The 18,233-nt window shown below is 39.0% G+C and overlaps 2 protein-coding genes and 1 long non-coding RNA gene across 4 annotated transcripts; 1 reads left to right on the forward strand and 2 right to left on the reverse strand.

Annotated features, from left to right (window-relative positions):
• Positions 1-1,577: 1,577 nt before the first annotated feature.
• On the reverse strand, positions 1,578-7,484 carry LOC108359975 (uncharacterized). Its single transcript, XR_001847025.1, has 2 exons — positions 7,270-7,484; positions 1,578-1,927 (listed from the first exon to the last, which is right to left on the reverse strand). It is a non-coding gene; the product is annotated as an uncharacterized LOC108359975 (long non-coding RNA).
• LOC108359972 (uncharacterized) lies at positions 5,691-7,220 on the reverse strand. The gene is made up of 2 exons (XM_017612090.1): positions 6,914-7,220; positions 5,691-6,883 (listed from the first exon to the last, which is right to left on the reverse strand). Exons 1-2 carry the CDS (start codon positions 7,131-7,133, stop codon positions 5,913-5,915), a joined length of 1,191 nt encoding a protein of 396 aa, XP_017467579.1. The 5' UTR covers positions 7,134-7,220; the 3' UTR covers positions 5,691-5,912.
• A 41-nt stretch (positions 7,485-7,525) lies between the features above and the next one.
• Positions 7,526-9,166, forward strand: LOC108359973 (uncharacterized). Of its 2 annotated transcripts, XM_017612092.1 has the most exons (5): positions 7,526-7,598; positions 7,673-7,887; positions 7,996-8,116; positions 8,188-8,388; positions 8,868-9,166. In XM_017612092.1, the coding sequence occupies exons 2-4, from the start codon at positions 7,755-7,757 to the stop codon at positions 8,378-8,380; spliced, it is 447 nt and encodes a 148-aa protein (XP_017467581.1). In that variant the 5' UTR covers positions 7,526-7,598; positions 7,673-7,754; the 3' UTR covers positions 8,381-8,388; positions 8,868-9,166. The 2 variants fall into 2 exon arrangements, with proteins under 2 accessions (XP_017467581.1, XP_017467580.1); XM_017612091.1 differs by having other exon boundaries at positions 8,188-9,166.
• Positions 9,167-18,233: the final 9,067 nt, after the last annotated feature.

The following is an 18,233-nucleotide window of genomic DNA, read 5'->3' on the forward strand; positions in this document are numbered from 1 at the left end:
TAAACGTGTTGGGTTGGTGCTCTTTCATATGCGTATTTTTTTCAATTTAGCACGTTTTTTTTTTAAATTCTAAAATTTTTTCCCCTCGTGTTGGAATATGAGCTTATGACATTCGATACGATACTTGGGTTCTGGTACTCGATTCCAAAACATATCGTTTTAAAACTATCGAGTAGAAAATATCGGTATCGAATGCCAAAAGTATCGATATGGTATCGTATCGTATCGAAATTCGTGTCCCTAATGCTTGAAATACAATACCGGCGAACGGCAAACTTCGCCGATTTGGGCGATGCTGTCGTTCACCGTTCGCCTAGCTATTTCGCCTACTTAAACAGAATTAGAGCGGTAGCGAAAACAGCTGATCCCATTTGGTCGCCTTTATAATTTGGGTGACCATATTTAGAAAAAACTAAACCATATTTAGAAATGAGGAAATGATAACAAATATAAATTGTAAAACAAAGAAAGATTATTATAAATAATTTGTTTCAAGCCAGATTTAACGAATCCACAACTATATTTTTCAAACAACAAAAAAAAAATCGTGTTTAGGTTGTTTTCTTTTTAAACTTTGAAAGCAAAAAACAAATACGGCCACTTTTGGCACGCACAGCTGTCATCGCCCAGCAGGGCGATAGAAATAAATCTATCGCCATGGAACGCCGCCAAGCGAACTTCGCATTTCGCTTTGGCTGTGTTCAATTTCATATGCTTGCGGGTGTTCTAATTTTGACAGCGCGAATTTCGCTGTGGTGAGTTCGCTGATTCTTTGCTCCTTTATAATGCTTTTGAAAGCTACACAATCCACTTCAATAAACGCATTAAACACTCTAGGATTTTTCTGCGATTTAAAAACTTTAGTACATTTGAGGTGCTCAAATAAGACATCGTTTTGCTTACGTATAGCTTATTCGACTTTATCACACTCCAAGTTCGCCGATAGCCCACTTATTAATATTTCGGGGTATCTCAAGCCTGGGATTTCCACATCATATCTTTGGCTTAACTTATTTCTGATTTCATCAGCTAGGATATCTCTATCGCTATTATTTACACGTTTAATTTCAACTGCACCATCCTGTCTATTAAACATCCCATTAACCTTAACTTTTAAATTGGCTGGGTTAATACATTCTTTGACTTCATTTCTGGTTATATTACTTTATTGACTTTTCTTTGGCTTCAGAATTACTGGGGCACACCCCGCACCCCTTTTAAGCTTATCCGCGTACGTCTCGCTTACTACTCCACTGTGCTTAAGGTATTGGCCCAATGCACGCTTGCTTTGCTTGCTTGGCTTTGAGAACTGTCAAACAATTTTTAAAATCTACTAAAATGTATGAAAGTTGGCCTAGTGGCAGCTTTACTTCACTTGCTTGAAGCGCTTTAAAGTATCGATTAGCCGAAATCTCTATTTGACAGCGCGCTGTAGGCTTTTGACAACTCTTGACATTTCAATTTTTCGCGTCGATTTTGCTTGTGTGCAGTTTTTATCGCGTTCTTCATCAATTTTAGGTAAAATAATTTATATTAAACAATTATTTGTTGCTAACAACATTATTTTTTCAGATACCTTTTTTTTTTTTTTGGGCTCTGAAATCTATGACTGAAAGGACGACAGTCCCTATAGTCAGGTTGTTCCTCCAGGTATGGTATGCTCAAACAGGTGTGTAACTGCTAATGTGTCTGTAGTATTTCCACTGCTACACAAAGTAGTACCGCTGGCCAAAACCCGTGTAGTAGTTTCTGCTTGTGTTGTTTAGTGCGTTTGATTCTCCAAGTGCAATTTGTTAACTGAAGCCGTGTATTAGTGATTTTGATTGTGTGGATGATGATGTGTATACAGCATGTGTGTAACAGAAGGCAGTTGTGATTGCCATGTATTTTCAGTAGTGTTCGCGATAACGGACTATAAAGGCTTGGGCTAGGTGGAACGATTAAATATTATACATGATATGTGACGAATAGCAAAATTAAAAAGGCGTAAAAAGTAACAAACTGGTTAGGAAAGTTAACGACAAGTTTTTACATCAAAAAGATATTTTGGCCTTTTGAAAAAATTTGGCAAGCTGAGTTATCTTGGCTAGATAATTGTTTTGAAAAATTGAATGAAAATCGGTAGCATTGCTGAAAATATCGAATTCAGCTCTAATATTATCGAGTCTTCTGCAGTGGAAGGTTTGGTGAATGTAATCGTCAAGTTGTCCACAGTAACAACGTGGCGAATTCAAAGCATTGATTTTAAACAAATATGCCTTATCATACGTGTGCCCTGATAGGACTCTGTTAAGCGTTTTAATGTCAGTTGGTGATAATGTTAGTTTTTTAAACCAGGCGGAATTTTTCCTGCATGGAAAAACAGATGCAAAAAGGTTGGATTTTAATGAGGAGTAGTTTAAGAATTCATTGTACCATTCATCAAATATGGTATTTTTAATCTGCCTAATAGCTTCGTCAACTGTGTATTTGGCCCTTATAGAGGTACCTTCACTGGTGGCTTTTTTGGCTAGTTCATCTGCCCTTTCATTCCCCAGAATGCCAACGTGGCTTGGGGTCCATACCAGATCTATCAGTATACTATCCGCGTCAAGTATTTTTTTATGTATTTGTTGAGCAATGGAATTTTTTGTTTGAGAGTTTTTTAATATATGGCAAGAGGTGAGGCTGTCGGTGAATATAACAACCTTGTCCTGTTTGTTCATGATAGCAATGCTAATTGCTTCATTGATGGCATGAAGTTCTCCAAAAGTGGAGGAAGACTTAAAATCAATACAAAAAAGGTGATCAGAGTTCTGGGAGTAGTTAAAAATTCCACAGCCCGTGCTATTTTCAGCCAGGGAGGTGTCACTATACAGAATATAAAAACCTCTGTTTTTATAACTGTTTAAAATCATAGAGTGATGAGTCTTAATGCTCTCAATTGTCAGATTAGATTTTTTGTCAGGTAACATATTATCACAGATATGAAGATTGGAGATATGGAAATTGTGGTGAACCACATCAAGACGGCCAAGGATGTCAGAGAACTTTCCATATACAGAGGAGTAGCTAGAGTTTAAAAGAGGATTCTTTCTTATTGAAGTAGAAATATTATCATTATATGCAGAGATTTTGACAAATTCTTTGGCGGTGAGCCATATGGACCTTTCTTTTGGAGGCAGTTCATTAGCAATAGCATATAGGATGGGTATGGGGGTGGATGGGGTTAAACCTAGGCATCTCCGTAGAAATTTGTTTTGAAGCGTACATATTTTCTTAACAGCAGACTTAGAACAGTTGGCTGTAGTGGTACTACAATACTCAATTTTCGATCTAACCAGAGCTTTGTACAAATTTAGAGCTTTTTGCGGATGAAGGCCTGATTTAATATTTGTAAGATATTTAAAAAGTTTTATGTTATTTGCTGATGCCTCACAAATTTTTAAGTAATGATTTTTGATAGTCAGCGAACTGTTTATGGTTCTTCCGAGTACCTTGAGTTCATTAACTTGCGTCAGCCTTGTGCCATTCATATTAATGACAATGTCTTTTTTTGGTCCTTTAGATATGTGCATCAGCTTCGTTTTATCCGGATTTACAGAAAAATTTAGAGAATTGCATCTGTCAGCAAAGGAGTTGAGTGTAGTTTGTAGGTTTTGCTGTGCCTCCAACAGGTCAGCACCAGAAGATATGAAACAAAAATCATCAGCAAATTGCAAAAGTTGGAGGTTATCCTCTGTAAGATCATGAAAGCTCGAGGTATATACATTGAAGAGTAGTGGAGATAGGCAACTGCCCTGTGGTATACCATTATAGATCTCTGTACTATTGTTTCCTACCTTAAGTACTCTAAAGGCCAGGAAATTTATTATCCACTCAGTATAAAGACTTTCAACATTTAGTTCAAGGAGCTGGTTTTTTAAGATTTTAATATCTACGCAATTATAGGCATTGGCAATATCAGTAGTGCAGAAAATTACCTGCTTCTTCATGGATTTAAGGAGGCTTATTTTGTGCAGAATGTGATTGATACATACAGCGGATGATTTATTTTTCCTGTACGCAAATGTATTTTCAGGAAGGCTATTGTTGTTCTCCAAGAAGCGGTATAGTCTATCCTTGATACATGAGTTAATTAGTTTGAGTAAGACAGATATTAATGCAATTGGTCGGTAGTTATTGAAGTCATTTAGATCCTTTTCTTTTTTGGGGATAGGAACAATTTTTATGATACGCCAGTGATCAGGAATTTGATTGGACAGAAATAGATCGTTTAGAGATGTTCTTAGAGCACTTAAGGTGATTTCAGGTAGAGCTTTTAACATTTGATATGTTATTTTGTCTACACCAGCTGCTGATCCTTTTTTCTTCCTATTTAAGCTGCTCAATAATTCATCAAAGGTGATTGCCAAGTTATGATCATAAACTAATTCTTTATTTATTGCTAGTCTAGTGGTTTGGTTGGGTACCTGCCTATTTAGCATTGCTAGAAAGCTTATATCGTTTTCATGGTTCCAAGAGGAGTTGCCTTGGTTGTAATCGCCTCTTAGGGCTTTAACAAACCGCCACACACTTCTTCCACTGCCAGTATTGATTTCTTCAATTTTATTGTTGAAGTTTGCCTTTTTGGCTTTCTTCACTTCTCTTCTCCACTCTTTTTGTTGAATCATAAGATTTTCAAAATTAGCAGGACTGGGAAAATTTTTTGCTTTCTTAGAAGCTGCAGTCAGAAGTCTGTACATTTTGTTAAGATTGTCATTCCACCAGGCCTTGGGCTTCATGTTATTTTTGACAATGTAGGTGGCATTGTTAATTTCTTCGGTTATTTTATTTTCAAAATCTTGTATATTGGCATCGCATTCTAGAGTTTTAAGTGAGGAGAGAAGTTTATTTTTGGCCATAAAAAGGCACGAGTTACTGTTAATTCCGCTGACTTCAATTGTTACAGGTAGATGATGACTGCCACCAATTCTGATGGCATCAACATGCCAACTGCAAGGTGAGCCACTATTTGTGAAAGAGAGGTCTAACACCGAGCCATTGTTTGAGCGTAGATCCCTTTGATACGTAAAGGGGCCATTGTTCAAGCAAAAAAGACTCGATTGCAGGATATGTTGGGTTAAGTGCTTGCCTCTGTTGGACTCAAAGGTGTCACCCCATATCGTAGCCCTAGCATTGAAATCTCCAGTTACAAAAACATTTTCATGCCGATCTGCAAAATCAACAACTCGTCTCATTTCATTATTAAACTCACTAATGGCTACATTAGGAGGGAAGTACACAGTGACTAGAAAAATATTTGGGCTGAGGTTGAGAGTTTCAATTACTAGTATATCAAAATCGGAGTTGAAAGTTACTCTTTTATATTTTATGTTGCGCTTTATGGCGATTGCCACACCCCCATACCCATCGCTACGATATTTCTTAATCATGTTGTAGCCAATTAACCTCCTGTGGGAAGAGTTGGCAGTGAGAAAAATTTCGTTTAGGCATACCAGGTCGAATTGATGTTTGTTGATATAAAGTTCTAGAGAATCTATATTAGCTTTTAGAGATTGGATGTTATACTGTAGAATCTTCATTTTCAAGGAAGGAGGAGTTGTCATAGTTAATAATAGCTCTCTCGTCATTGTTGTTCATAATCAAGTCAAATTGATTTTTAAGAAATTGAATTTGTTGAAAAGTGTTGTTATCCTGAGATTCGATTGAAATTTTTTGAGTGATTCTAAGGAGCTGAGTCATTAATCTCTCCATTTGGGATACTAATCCTTTTTGGTAAGCTTGTGATTCAAAGACCGGGCTATTTTTAACTTTGTTGTCGATTCTTTTAGTATATCTTGGTTGAGGTGCTTCATGTCTGACCTGCTGATTTTTGAGAATTGAGCTATAAGATTTTCTTGTTAAACTACGATTTATATTGGAGTCTTTATCTATCGTTCCATCAGTCTGATCACAGAAGTGGTTTCGTCCTCCTCAAAAATGCTGAATCTGTTGTTATTTTTTGGGTAATAGGTGTCAAGAACTTCTTTCCTTGACATTTTCTTTACCGTTTTGATGCGGTTCACAGAGATCTCCTTTTCCCAATGAGGGCAGCGGAGCTTGTCTTTAGCCGTGTGGCCACTATTTCCACATAAGATGCAGTTGTTTGCCTCACAGTCCGCTTTGCACTCACTCTTGCCGCATTTGATACATCTAATTTTTGACTTGCAAGACATTTGAGTATGACCTAGTCTCCCACAATTGTTGCATTGTCTTAAGGGAGGGATATAAAAATCTACATCCAACTTTGTATATTCATATATGATTTGCTTGGGAATCTCATTGCCCGAAAAGCCTATTTTTAATGTGGTAATTGGAACGTATTCATTGGTTGCAGGGTCCTTGCGCGTAAAGCGTCTGACCGACCTGATAGGGATGCTGGATATAGCATTATTTAAGAAATCTGAGTCACTGAAACATGTGGGTACACCCCTAACTACACCGTATATTTCGAGTGCAGTGCGAGGAATGAAAGGTTTGAGGCCTCTTTTCGGAAGTTTGTCATCGAGCACGAATGTGTTCGCTGCATAGGTGTTTTTAAAAGTTACTTTGTATAGTGTTTTACCCAAGGCATAAATGAATTCAACATCTTTGTGACGCATGTCTTTTATTTGACTTAGCAGAGTTAACCCTGTGGTAATTTTTTCGTTTTTAATATTGGGGCATTCAGAGGAATCAACTAAAACAAAAATCTCCCCCTTAAATGTATGCGGGTACATCACTGTCTTTTGTGCGTTTTCATTTTCTTTTCCTCTTGCTTGTTCATTTTCGTTAACTACAGCTAACTGTGCTTCTTGCAACTGTTCATTTACTGGAAGGTTCTCACATTCCATGCTACCTACTGTTTCCAAACTTTTCCCGCCTTTTCTAGATTTTTCTACATTTTTCCCGCCATTTTCATCATTTTCTGAATTTTTCCCGCCCTTTTCAGGACACACGTTATTTTTCGCACTACTTCTGGGTTTAATCTGAATGAGCCCTCCACCGCTGGCGAGCTCATAGAAATTTGTCACATCTCTATTGTCCAAAACTTTTGGTCTTTTCAGCGCACTGCCCTCAAATGCAGAAGCCTCTGCCTCAGGCATCGCCGACCACGAAGTCGACGACGCCATCTTGGCGTTTCTATCCTTGCCCACCTTAAGAGGCGGCTTTCTTTTCTTTCTAACAGGCACTATGGAATTTATTCCTTAGCACTTCACCCGAAAATGAATGAGAAAAAATGAAAAACTCTGTCTAGCCAAGACTCACCTGCCTTCCAGCTTGTTGCAGCAAAATTATGTGTTAAATTACGCGACGCAAAAAGGAATTAGTTTAAAGTGCTATTAGTTAGCACACACATGCACCCACTCACACGGCCTTTGTCACAAGAATCTTATTTTTTTTTTTTTTTTTGGATATAGAACACTTAGAAAATTTTTATTCGCGACGAACCACCTTCGCCCTCAAATGCCAGAATCCGAATGTTTCAGATACCTTGCTTTTTATCGTTCCGGCCACCAGATTCGTTGGTTTTCATAAAGTTTCATTTGCCTGTGCCACTTCCACCCGTGTTTATAAGGCGAAATATTCAACTGGAGGTAAAAGAGTTTATATTAAACAATTATTTGTTATTAATAATATTATTTGTTGCTAACAACAATATTTTTTACAGATACCTTACTTTTTTATCGTTCCGGCTGCTGTATTATCCGATTCTTGTGTGTTGGTTGGTATATCGGAAGCTTTAGTGCAAGATGTTCGAAGAAAAACTTATAGCAGAGATTGAAAAACACAACTGCTTGTGGGACAAACGACAGCTTAGTTACCGCGATCGGGTGAAGAAAGATTTGGCTTGGCGAAATGTAGCTGCTGCTGTGGGACATCCTGGTTAGTATAGAGTTTTTCAAACATATAGCAGTTTTGTAATAGGACGAACCAAATTATAACAAATTTGTGACGAATAATTGTGACGAATACTATATTTTTACTTTACAGAGGAAAACTGCCGAAAGCGATGGAAATCGTTAAGAGACCGATATGGAATAGAATTGAAGGTTGATCAACAACCTAGCGGAAGTGCTGCGTCGTTTTTGAAAGACACGGTCACGCCCAGACAGTAAGTGTACTTTACATTTGTACAACAAGTATTTATATTTTAAATTGTAATTTATATGTACATATTTTAAGGACAACAACAAACATCGTCTCCCAAACGCCAGAAGTTCTCGGGCAAGAACCAGATATACTGGATACTTCCTTTGGATTCCAAATAGGCGAGAGTGGGAACATTATAATAGAAGAGCAAGAAACCACTGCCCCAACGCCGGCTAAGAGACAAAAGAAAAAAAAAACGATGAGAACGCCGCCTTTAACGATCTAGTCAACGAAGTAAGTCAGTTTGTGGATAGTCAAAAAAAAAACACACAACAATTTCTTGGGTGCGATTGGCGAAGTGTTTGAGAAGGTCCCAGAAGAGAGCCGCCTAGATTTTCAAATGGACGTACTTCAATACATCTATGCTCAATATAAAAATTATAAAAATTGAATTTACGAAATTTAAAAATTTAAATGACATCCAGTTTGAATTCAATTTTGCGAACTTTATATGTAATCTAATTTAGTATGAAATCTGATTTTGATTTTGCGAATTAAATATGTAATCGAATATATATGTAATATATAATATATATATGTAATGTAATAATATGTAATAAATATGTAATCGAACCTGAAAGATGTGACGACATTTAAAACATTACCAATAAGTGCCCTCATACTGTGAGTTCAAATTTTTGTTTTCTATCTTAAATAATAAAAACAAAGCATATTCAGTGAGTAGTAATTATTTAAATTTTATTGTTAAAAAGATGTGTCTTCAGAGCATCCCTTAAATCATAATTATTTGAACTGCCTCGGTTCGATGACACCCTACTTATTGAGGGCAATGGAACTACTTCGTTTCGCCATGAGCCAGCGATGGTGGCATCCTCTTCGTAGCGATCAACAAAATCGCTTGCTACATAGTTTGCACACGAAAGCTTAATAAAATTATGCAAGACAATACAAGCTTTCACTATTTGTTCTGCATTTTTCGGGGCCATGCATAGCGTCGTTCTCAATATTCTCCATTTGGCAGTGAGTATTCCAAATGCATTTTCTATAACTCTTCTTGCACGAGAGAGTCTTTTATTGAAATACTCTTGCTCTTCTGGAATACCTCTACCCAGATATGGTCGCATTAAATAACGCCGTAAGGGAAAAGCAGCATCTCCTACTAAATAATGTGGAAATGGCTCGGTTTCTCCTGGCAGAGGCTGATCATGTGGAAGGCCGAGCCTATCATTTTCAATAGCATCTGCCAGTTTTGAAAAGTGGTAGACACCGCCATCGCTTTGACTTCCATATGCTCCGATGTCAACGCAGGTAAAGGTATAATTGGCATCACATACGGCCAAAAGCACGATACTATAATTGCCTTTGTAATTATAGTACATCGACCCTGAATTCGCTGGACAGGTAATATTAATGTGCTTTCCGTCGATGGAACCAACGCAGTTGGGCATATTCCACAGCGACTTGAACTCATTGGAAATACGTCCCCATTCCGTTTCTGACGGGGTCGCCACATACAGGTCAGCTAACAGATCCCATATGGTCATACATGTCTCCAACGTAATCTTCCTGAAAGTCGTCAGGCCGATCCTGTGAACTATTGTGTGGAATTGCCGAGTGCCACCGTGAGCCAAATATCTGCAACAAAAAAATAAAACCAGATACATATATGGAAAATTATACGTATACTATTAAGTAAAACCGATTTTCTCTTACATCAGGGTTATAAATAGTCTGCAGCGGCTCGATATTGGTGTTCTGATTGAATATTTGGTCAGCGAAGCCTCCAGAAATTCGTGCAGCACATTAAATAACGAAAAGGGCATTCTTAATGTCTTGTTAAACTGCTCCTCATCTGCAGCCAAGTTTCTTAATGAACTTTCAAACAATCCATATTTGTTTCGCTCTAAGTACAATTTCCGAACCCAAAATCGGCGCTTCTGTTTTAATCGCAGTTTTAATTTACGCATTTTCGCTAAAATTAGGAAAATTCTCAAAACTTGTTCAGCATTTCGAGTCAACATTTTGTACTGCCAAATGAAACTTTATGAAAACCAACGAATCTGGTGGCCGGAACGATAAAAAGCAAGGTATCTGAAAAAAAATAATGTTGTTAGCAACAAATAATTGTTTAATATAAACTCTTTTACCTCCAATTGAATATTACGTCTTATAAACACGGGTGGTGAGTGGCGCAGCCAAATGCAGCTTCACCAAAACCGGAACGATAAAAAAGAAGGTATCTGTAAAAAATAATGTTCTTAGTAACAAATAATTGTTTAATAACATATATTTTAACTAAAATTCACAATTATACTTGCTGGCACAACAAAGAATGGCGGGTATATTTGCGCGCATTGAAAATCAGCTGACTACTATGACAGCGTTCAAAGCTACCATTAGGCCATAAAAGCCTTCAAAGTAAAGCAAAGCAAACTAAAGTAAGCAAAGCAAGCAAAGTAAGCGTGCATTGGGCCAATACCTTTACTCATGATGCCTTTTACCTCTTCACAGACTTTTATTTTCTTTTTTATTACTGTCAAGCTCACGGCACACGTTATCGGAGTACATTTTAAATTGTGTGAAAAGTGACAGTTAATAAATTTTTAACTTTCTTGCGAGTTAAACATTTGATAAGACATTGGAAAAAGTAAGTTTATGTTTTAAATAATTTCCTAAAATGTTTATTAAAACATTGGGTCTCGTTTTTTTACCCCTATTCTGCAACTCTTTCGTATTCGGATTTTGCTACGAATCGTAGAAATAGCGTGCTTTCGAAATTCTTAACAATGGCGTGCCTAAAAACGAACGAGTAAGAAATTCACAGCTTTTTTGCATAATTTTGTACGAAAACAATTCTATGTCGGAAGCGAGATAAAATATGTAAATCGATGTGTGTTTGCAAGAAATATAAGTGGTGTTCTTTTAAGCTGACCAATTTGCCTTTCGTATATACGTATATTTTGAACCACTGCTTTATATGAACGAACAAAAAAGAATGTTTGTTGCCCCTCATCGAGAAATTTGAGTCTGGTTTAGTTTTTTGTACAATGATTTTCGGTTATTGTGTCCAAACGCACAACCCCAGTCTAAAAACTTTAACAAACACGTGTAATCAAAAGATTAAACTTTAATTTAAAATAACAGTTTCAAATTTCCGAGCAATAGTTAATTAATAAATTCGGCTTGCACTATGCACTTTTTTGTGAATTTCGATGTGAGTTCTGCGCAAAAATACTGCGGATGGCGTAGCCCGATTTATATGCACAAGAAATGTTGTATGCCTTTGACATGCGGAAGCCCCTCCTCTCCGGCAACACAGAAAGGAGAATTATACTTAGTAAAAGTTACAATCTCTAAACGCGTCGGAAGGCAGAAGCAAGCGTAACAGGTAAAAAAAATATGTAAACTCAAATAATTTTGCTATAAATAAGCATTTCATGAGTGTTTTTTTATTTCCCTTCCACTTTGTTTTCCTTCATTCAGCTATCTTCGAGAAAAAACTGATAGCTGGCAATGCTGCACATGTTTCCGCAAAAGTTGCAGCATGTGGATTTTTCGTTTTTCGTAGCATAGCTACGAATTACGAAAATTCGGGTTTTAGAATAAGGGGGTTATAGTAGAGGTGATAACTAATACCGAAAACTCCCAAAGTAGGAAGTAGGTAAACCTCAGCGAAGACGAAAAGAAAAAACTGCTGGAAGCAATAAAAAGCTTTCCATGCATTTGGGACAAGCAGAAGAAGGACCACAGCAATAGAATGGTCTTAAATAGCGCGTCGCAGAATATTAGTCGTATAGTTGGTTGGTTCCGTGCGCAGAAGTGGAAAACTTTTGACTGCCATTCACCTGGGAGTGGCCAGAAGCGATTCTTGTGCGTACGGTTCAAATCGCAGCTCACAACGTCCGGATATTTATATCCACGTATCCTCTGGGTAGCAACCAAACACCCGTTTGGGAGCGAGCTAAAGTGAGAAGGCGTAAAACTTCGCGTGCGCTGGGTTTGGGTCCCGCCACGTTAAAACCCCGCCCAATGAAAAAAAACAAACAGCCTCGGATGAGACCCCCTTTTTCTGATGACGACCACGGCAAACGTATAAAGGACTATGATTTAAGGGTATGCACCTGGAATATCCGGACCCTTAATGGGGAAGGTGCCTCTGCCCGGCTGGTTGATGTCCTCGGGAAGACAAAGGCTGACATCACCGCCATCCAAGAAATGCGATGGACGGGGCAAGGTAAAGTAAGCGTGAAGCCTTGCGACGTCTACTACAGTTGCCACGTAAAGGAGCGCAAATTCGGTGTTGGATTCGTGGTAGGAGAGAGACTCCGTCGCCGAGTACTGGCGTTCACCCCGGTGGACGAACGTCTAGCCACAATCCGCATCAAAGCTAGATTCTTCAACATCTCGCTCATCTGCGCCCATGCCCCGACGGAAGAGAAGGATGAGGCGTCCAAGGATCTCTTCTATGAGCGCTTGGAACGTACATATGAGCGCTGCCCCCGACACGATGTCAAAATCGTGCTTGGCGATTTTAATGCCAAGGTGGGCAAGGAAGGGATCTTTGGCGCCACTGTCGGAAAATTCAGCCTCCACGACGAAACGTCCGATAACGGACTGAGGCTGATCGACTTCGCCGGGGCCCGAAATATGGTAATATGTAGTACTAGGTTCCAGCATAAGAACATCCACCAAGCTACATGGCTGTCTCCAGATCGAAAAACGAGAAACCAAATCGATCATGTTGTGATAGACGGAAGGCATGCTTCAAGCGTTTTGGACGTACGTACACTCCGAGGGCCAAACATCGACTCGGACCACTATCTTGTTGTAGCCAAGATACGCACCCGCCTCTGTGCAGCAAAAAATGTGCGCCCAACAATGCAAGGAAAGCTTAACGTCGAAAAGCTGCAATCACAACAGACGGCCAATTTATTCGCCACTCGACTCACACACCTGCTCTCTGAGAGCACTCTTCAACAATCCGACGTACGCGAGCAGTGGAACCACATTTCCCGATCATTAAGTACCGCCGCCGAAGAAGTAGTTGGATTTCAGCGAGCCCGAAAGAACAACTGGTACGATGAGGAATGTCAAGAAGCCGCAGAGAAAAAAGATGCCGCCTACAGGGCCACGCTGCGATCGGGCGCAACGCGAGCCATGTGGGACCGTTATAGGGAACTGAAGAAGGAAGCGAGACGTATTTGCCGCAATAAGAAGAGAGAGGCCGAAATACGTGAGTGCGAAGAGCTTGAGATGCTGGCCGACAGGAAGAACGCCCGAAAATTCTACCAGAGGGTTAGGCGACTTACGGAAGGTTTCAAGACCGGGGCGAACTCCTGTAAGAACAACAATGGCGACCTAGTGACCGATGTCCAGAATATACTTAAATTGTGGAGGGAACACTTTTATAACCTACTGAATGGTAGCAGCGCTGAAAGTAGTGAGGAAGACGAACCCGAGTCCCCAGTCGATGATGATGGAGTAGCTGTCCCACCGCCTGACTATGACGAGGTACGAATAGCGATTACGCGGCTGAAAAACAACAAAGCTGCTGGAGCTGACGGCCTGCCAGCCGAGCTATTCAAGTACGGCGGCGAGGAGCTGATGAGGTGCATGCATCAGCTCGTATGCAGAATATGGTCAGATGAACGCATGCCCGACGACTGGAATTTAAGTGTGCTCTGCCCAATCCACAAGAAAGGCGACCCCGCCATACGCGCCAACTACCGCGGAATTAGCCTTCTAAGCATAGGTTACAAGGTCTTATCGAGCGTATTGTGCGAAAGACTGAAGCCCACCGTCAACGAGCTGATTGGACCTTATCAGTGTGGCTTTAGGCCTGGAAAATCCACCATAGATCAGGTATTCACAATACGCCAAATCTTGGAAAAGACCCGCGAGAATAGGATCGACACACACCATCTATTTGTCGATTTCAAAGCCGCTTTCGACAGCACGAAGAGAAGTTGCCTTTATGCCGCGATGTCTGAATTTGGTATCCCCGCGAAACTAATACGGCTGTGTAAAATGACGTTGAGCAATACCACCAGCTCCGTCAGAATAGGGAAGGACCTCTCCGAGCCGTTTGATACCAAACGAGGTTTCAGACAAGGGGACTCCCTTTCGTGTGATTTCTTTAATCTTATGTTGGAGAAGATAATAAGAGCCGCAGAACTGAACCGCTCAGGCACAATACTTTATAAGAGCGTACAATTGCTGGCGTATGCCGACGACATCGATATTATCGGTAAAAACAAGGGCTACGTCTGTTCTGCCTTCTCGGGATTGGATAGAGAAGCAAAGCGAATGGGTCTGGTGGTGAACGAGGACAAAACGAAGTATCTCCTGTCAGCACACAAACAGTCAGAGCATACGCGTCTTGGCACCCACGTCACTGTTGACAGTTACAAGTTTGAAAAAGTAGACGACTTCGTTTATTTGGGAACCAGCATTAACACCAATAATAATGTCAGCCTTGAAATCCAACGGAGAATCACTCTTGCCAACAAGTGCTACTTTGGGCTGAGTAGGCAATTGAGAAGTAAAGTCCTCTCTCGTCGTACAAAGATCACACTCTATAAGTCACTCATCATGCCTGTGCTGGTGTATGGCGCGGAAGCATGGACAATGAAAGCATCTGATGAGGCGGCTCTTGGAGTTTTCGAGAGAAAGATTCTGCGAAAGATTTACGGACCTTTACGCGTTGGTGATGGCGAATATCGCAGACGATTTAACGATGAGCTGTATGAGCTTTACAACGATATAGACATAGTGCAGCGAATTAAAATTCAGCGGCTCCGCTGGCTTGGCCATGTCGTTCGGATGGACAGAAACGCTCCTGCTCTGAAAATATTCAACGCGGGCCGCGATGCTGGGAACAGAGGAAGAGGAAGGCCTCCTCTGCGTTGGAAAGACCAGGTGGAGAAGGACTTGGCTTCACTTGGCATTTTCAATTGGCGTCAGTTAGCACAGAAGAGAAATGACTGGCGTGCTGTTTTGGACTCGGCCAAAATCGCTTAGGCGGTTACAGCGCCAAATAAGAAGAAGAAGAAGAAGAGTTGGTCAACCTGGTAAGTTGATAATTTTAGCTTCAGGAACATGGGTTTTTTATTCGCGAATGTTTCAAACGTCTTTATTACAGAGGAATCTTGTAAGGCTGCATGGAAAACCCTTAGGGATAGCAAGCGTTAGTACGCAAATAAAAATAAAAAGTCCGGAAGCGCCTGCCATATAGAAGACTCCAGCTTTGTTGAAGTGGAAGAGTTCGAGCGTTTTTGAACGAATCATCTTCACAAAGAGTGTAAGTATATTCTTTTCAAAAATAATCTTTGACTTTATCATTTTTAAACCTTGCACATTGCAAATTGCCTTTTTTAGAACGTATTCTAGTATCTATTCTATCGTCACTGTATTTAGAAAATTCGCTTGGATACAATTCACGGTGGTCTTGAGCCAGTCTTAAGTTTTATAAAAGTGTGTCTAAAATCGGCATTCGCAGCCTTTTTCTACATCATTTGTAGGTTCAAAATCCATCGAGATCAAAATCGTAGCCGATCCTTTTATCGAGATATTCACATTTTTATATTTTACTTTTTAAACGCAATAATTCTTATTTTTAATAATTTATACATAAAATACTTGATGTATAAAGGTGTGAGTTATGTGAACCAAGTTCAGAGTTACTCAGGACCAACGATGGGAACGTAGTGGTTACATGGTCCCGTTATATCAACTAAATACTTCAAACCTTCTCCAACATGGGCAAGAATAACAAAAATATTTAATGTTTTGGAAAGCCATATCCAATTAATTCATGTACTTGTCTAGTGCACCTGTTCCCACACTTTTAATATAAAGGAACCTTCACTAAATACCTTTCATTTTATGGGGCCCCACATCAAATTACTAAACATCAAAATCACTGCTATTTAAATATGAATAACAACTTTTACTAGAAGTGTACATATATATACATATTTTCTATTATAACTTTTAATGTGAAAAATGAAAATATTTAACTGTTTTATTAATTATTGCTTTATAGTTCGGTATTATGCCTAAAAGCAGTATGCGCATTTCTGGGGTAGCATCCAAATTCGGTCTCAATTTATTTTTTTATAATTGTAAGCTGAAAACAATGTTTCATAACGATACGTTGTGAAAGAGCTATTCGATGGTATTCACTCCTAGAACTAACCCAAAACTCATTCAGAGATACAGACTGAAATGTGTGTTTCAATCATGATTCAATAATAAAAGGTTTGCTCAAAAAGCAGTTTTCTCGCTCCCTCTTGACAAAATCGGCTCCCTTAGCAAAGCACTGTGTGTGGGTTCGTGTGTGTGTGTCAAAAGTCTAATGTCAATAATGAGCAAACCTTTAATTATTGAATCATGTGTTTCAATGTCTATAAACTCTGAAGATCTATGAATACTTCGTAAAATAATCTGACAAAGATTTCACATTCCATTTGGTAATTCAATGCTTTTCTTTTTCGCACAGGTAATTTAGAAATAAAATTTTTTTTAAAGGATGATAATTTGTCTCTCGCCAAAAATACGGCTGTTGACTTTCCCTGAAAAAATTTAGTAACTTCACTAATCTTTTCAAAAATCGTAAAACCGGATACTCCAATAATAGTAATAATAATATTTTGACGCTTACACTCTAAGTGTTTGGCCAAGCTTCTCCTGCAATTTGTGGTATGCTTCTTAATGTTATAAAAATGGAGGGAGCTACAGTTCTACGCCGCCTTTGAAAGGCAAATGAATTCTATGAGAAGGTTTTTCATGGCAGAAATACACTCGGAGGTTTGCAATTGCCTGCCGAGGTGCGACCGCTGTTAAAAAAAACTTTTTTCTATACTTTTTGCGATATTTCTTTGATGAGGGTCCGAACCCAGGTTATTCGGAGTGGTAGAACACACCTCTAATCATTTGGCTACAGCGGCCAACAACACATACAAGCTACAAAAAAAAAGCTGGCAAGCGCAACGCTCAACGCTATGGCACTCAATACGACATATACTCGACAATACGAGTACATATACTCGAAAAAGGATAATTGCGTCTCGGTCATGCGTGTGTAACTCAAATCGACTGCCGACCACCATTTTAAGCGATGGTGGCTGGTCCCCGATTTGTACTTATGTATCTGTTGAACCTACTATATGAAGTTCTGGTCAAGTGAATGGTCAACTTTGCCAGAAATTGCACTAACTTCAAAACAATTTTTAATGTTATAAGCCCTATGGTTGCGTCTAATTCATATATATATGGGGAAATATTTTGAGACGGGGACATTTTACGTACAAGCATATTGCTGCCGCCATAAACAGCTGCACTGCCAAGTGCGGTTTCTATACCTTGGTTAATAATCATTATATGTGTAAATATCAATGAATACTTATTCAAAACAAAACTAACGGTTTAAGTGACCAGTTTACTTGCTAAAATCGAAAAAATTAGGAAATTTCTAGTGCAACTCGCACAAAATCTAATTTTTATTAAGGTATAACTTCATGAGCGGTCAAACCTAAAGGTATTAAACAAATGAGCCAATTACCAAATGTGAGAAAAAATGCTGCTTACAACTGTAACTGATTTTCGCGTTTCTTGTGGTAGTCGTTGAGCGGTACTTATTTTACATTTATGGGTATAAAATATACTTCTTCAATTCCTCAGAAGAAGAATCCTAGGTTAAAGGACAATGTGCTACTTATCATTGCTGAAAAATCTTCTTGAGAAAACTTGTGATCAGTGCGTAATTTTTTACTTAACATTGGATTTTCGTTGAGCACAACCAATCAAGGGTAAAAAAATGCATAAGCCCTGGTGTAATATTTTGTGTTTATGTTTTTGAGTCTGTGTAAAAAATGCTTACCTCTAAAAATTATTTTAATGATCAGTACTGGATAATCCTTACTGATATGAATGCGAAAGGTTTGTTTGTTACGCTTTGTCGCTTTAACTACTCAACCGATCTTAATAAAATTTCGCATACCAGTGTCATTTAGCCCAACTTAAAAAATAGGGTAGCCTTTATCCCGATTAGACAAAAAGGCGTAGCACCTATCATACAAACGGAATTTTTCATACTGCATACCTCTGGAAGTATTTGT

The sequence above is a fragment of the Rhagoletis zephyria genome, unplaced genomic scaffold, assembly GCF_001687245.7.
Source record: "Rhagoletis zephyria isolate East Lansing unplaced genomic scaffold, Rhagoletis_zephyria_1.1 Rzeph_scaffold_00498, whole genome shotgun sequence".
In the NCBI taxonomy this organism is placed as follows: Eukaryota; Metazoa; Arthropoda; class Insecta; order Diptera; family Tephritidae; genus Rhagoletis; species Rhagoletis zephyria.

Excerpts from the sequence above, each read along its gene's own strand:
- LOC108359972 (XM_017612090.1), bottom strand. The coding sequence starts at position 7,133 with ATGGCGTCGTCGACTTCGTGGTCGGCGATGCCTGAGGCAGAGGCTTCT. Across the intron at positions 6,884-6,913 it reads TTCAGAAAATGATGAAAATG|GCGGGAAAAGTTTGGAAACA; the intron begins GCGGGAAAAATG and ends AATCTAGAAAAG.
- LOC108359973 (XM_017612091.1), top strand. The coding sequence starts at position 7,755 with ATGTTCGAAGAAAAACTTATAGCAGAGATTGAAAAACACAACTGCTTG. Across the intron at positions 7,888-7,995 it reads TGCTGCTGTGGGACATCCTG|AGGAAAACTGCCGAAAGCGA; the intron begins GTTAGTATAGAG and ends TTTACTTTACAG. Across the intron at positions 8,117-8,187 it reads GACACGGTCACGCCCAGACA|GACAACAACAAACATCGTCT; the intron begins GTAAGTGTACTT and ends ACATATTTTAAG.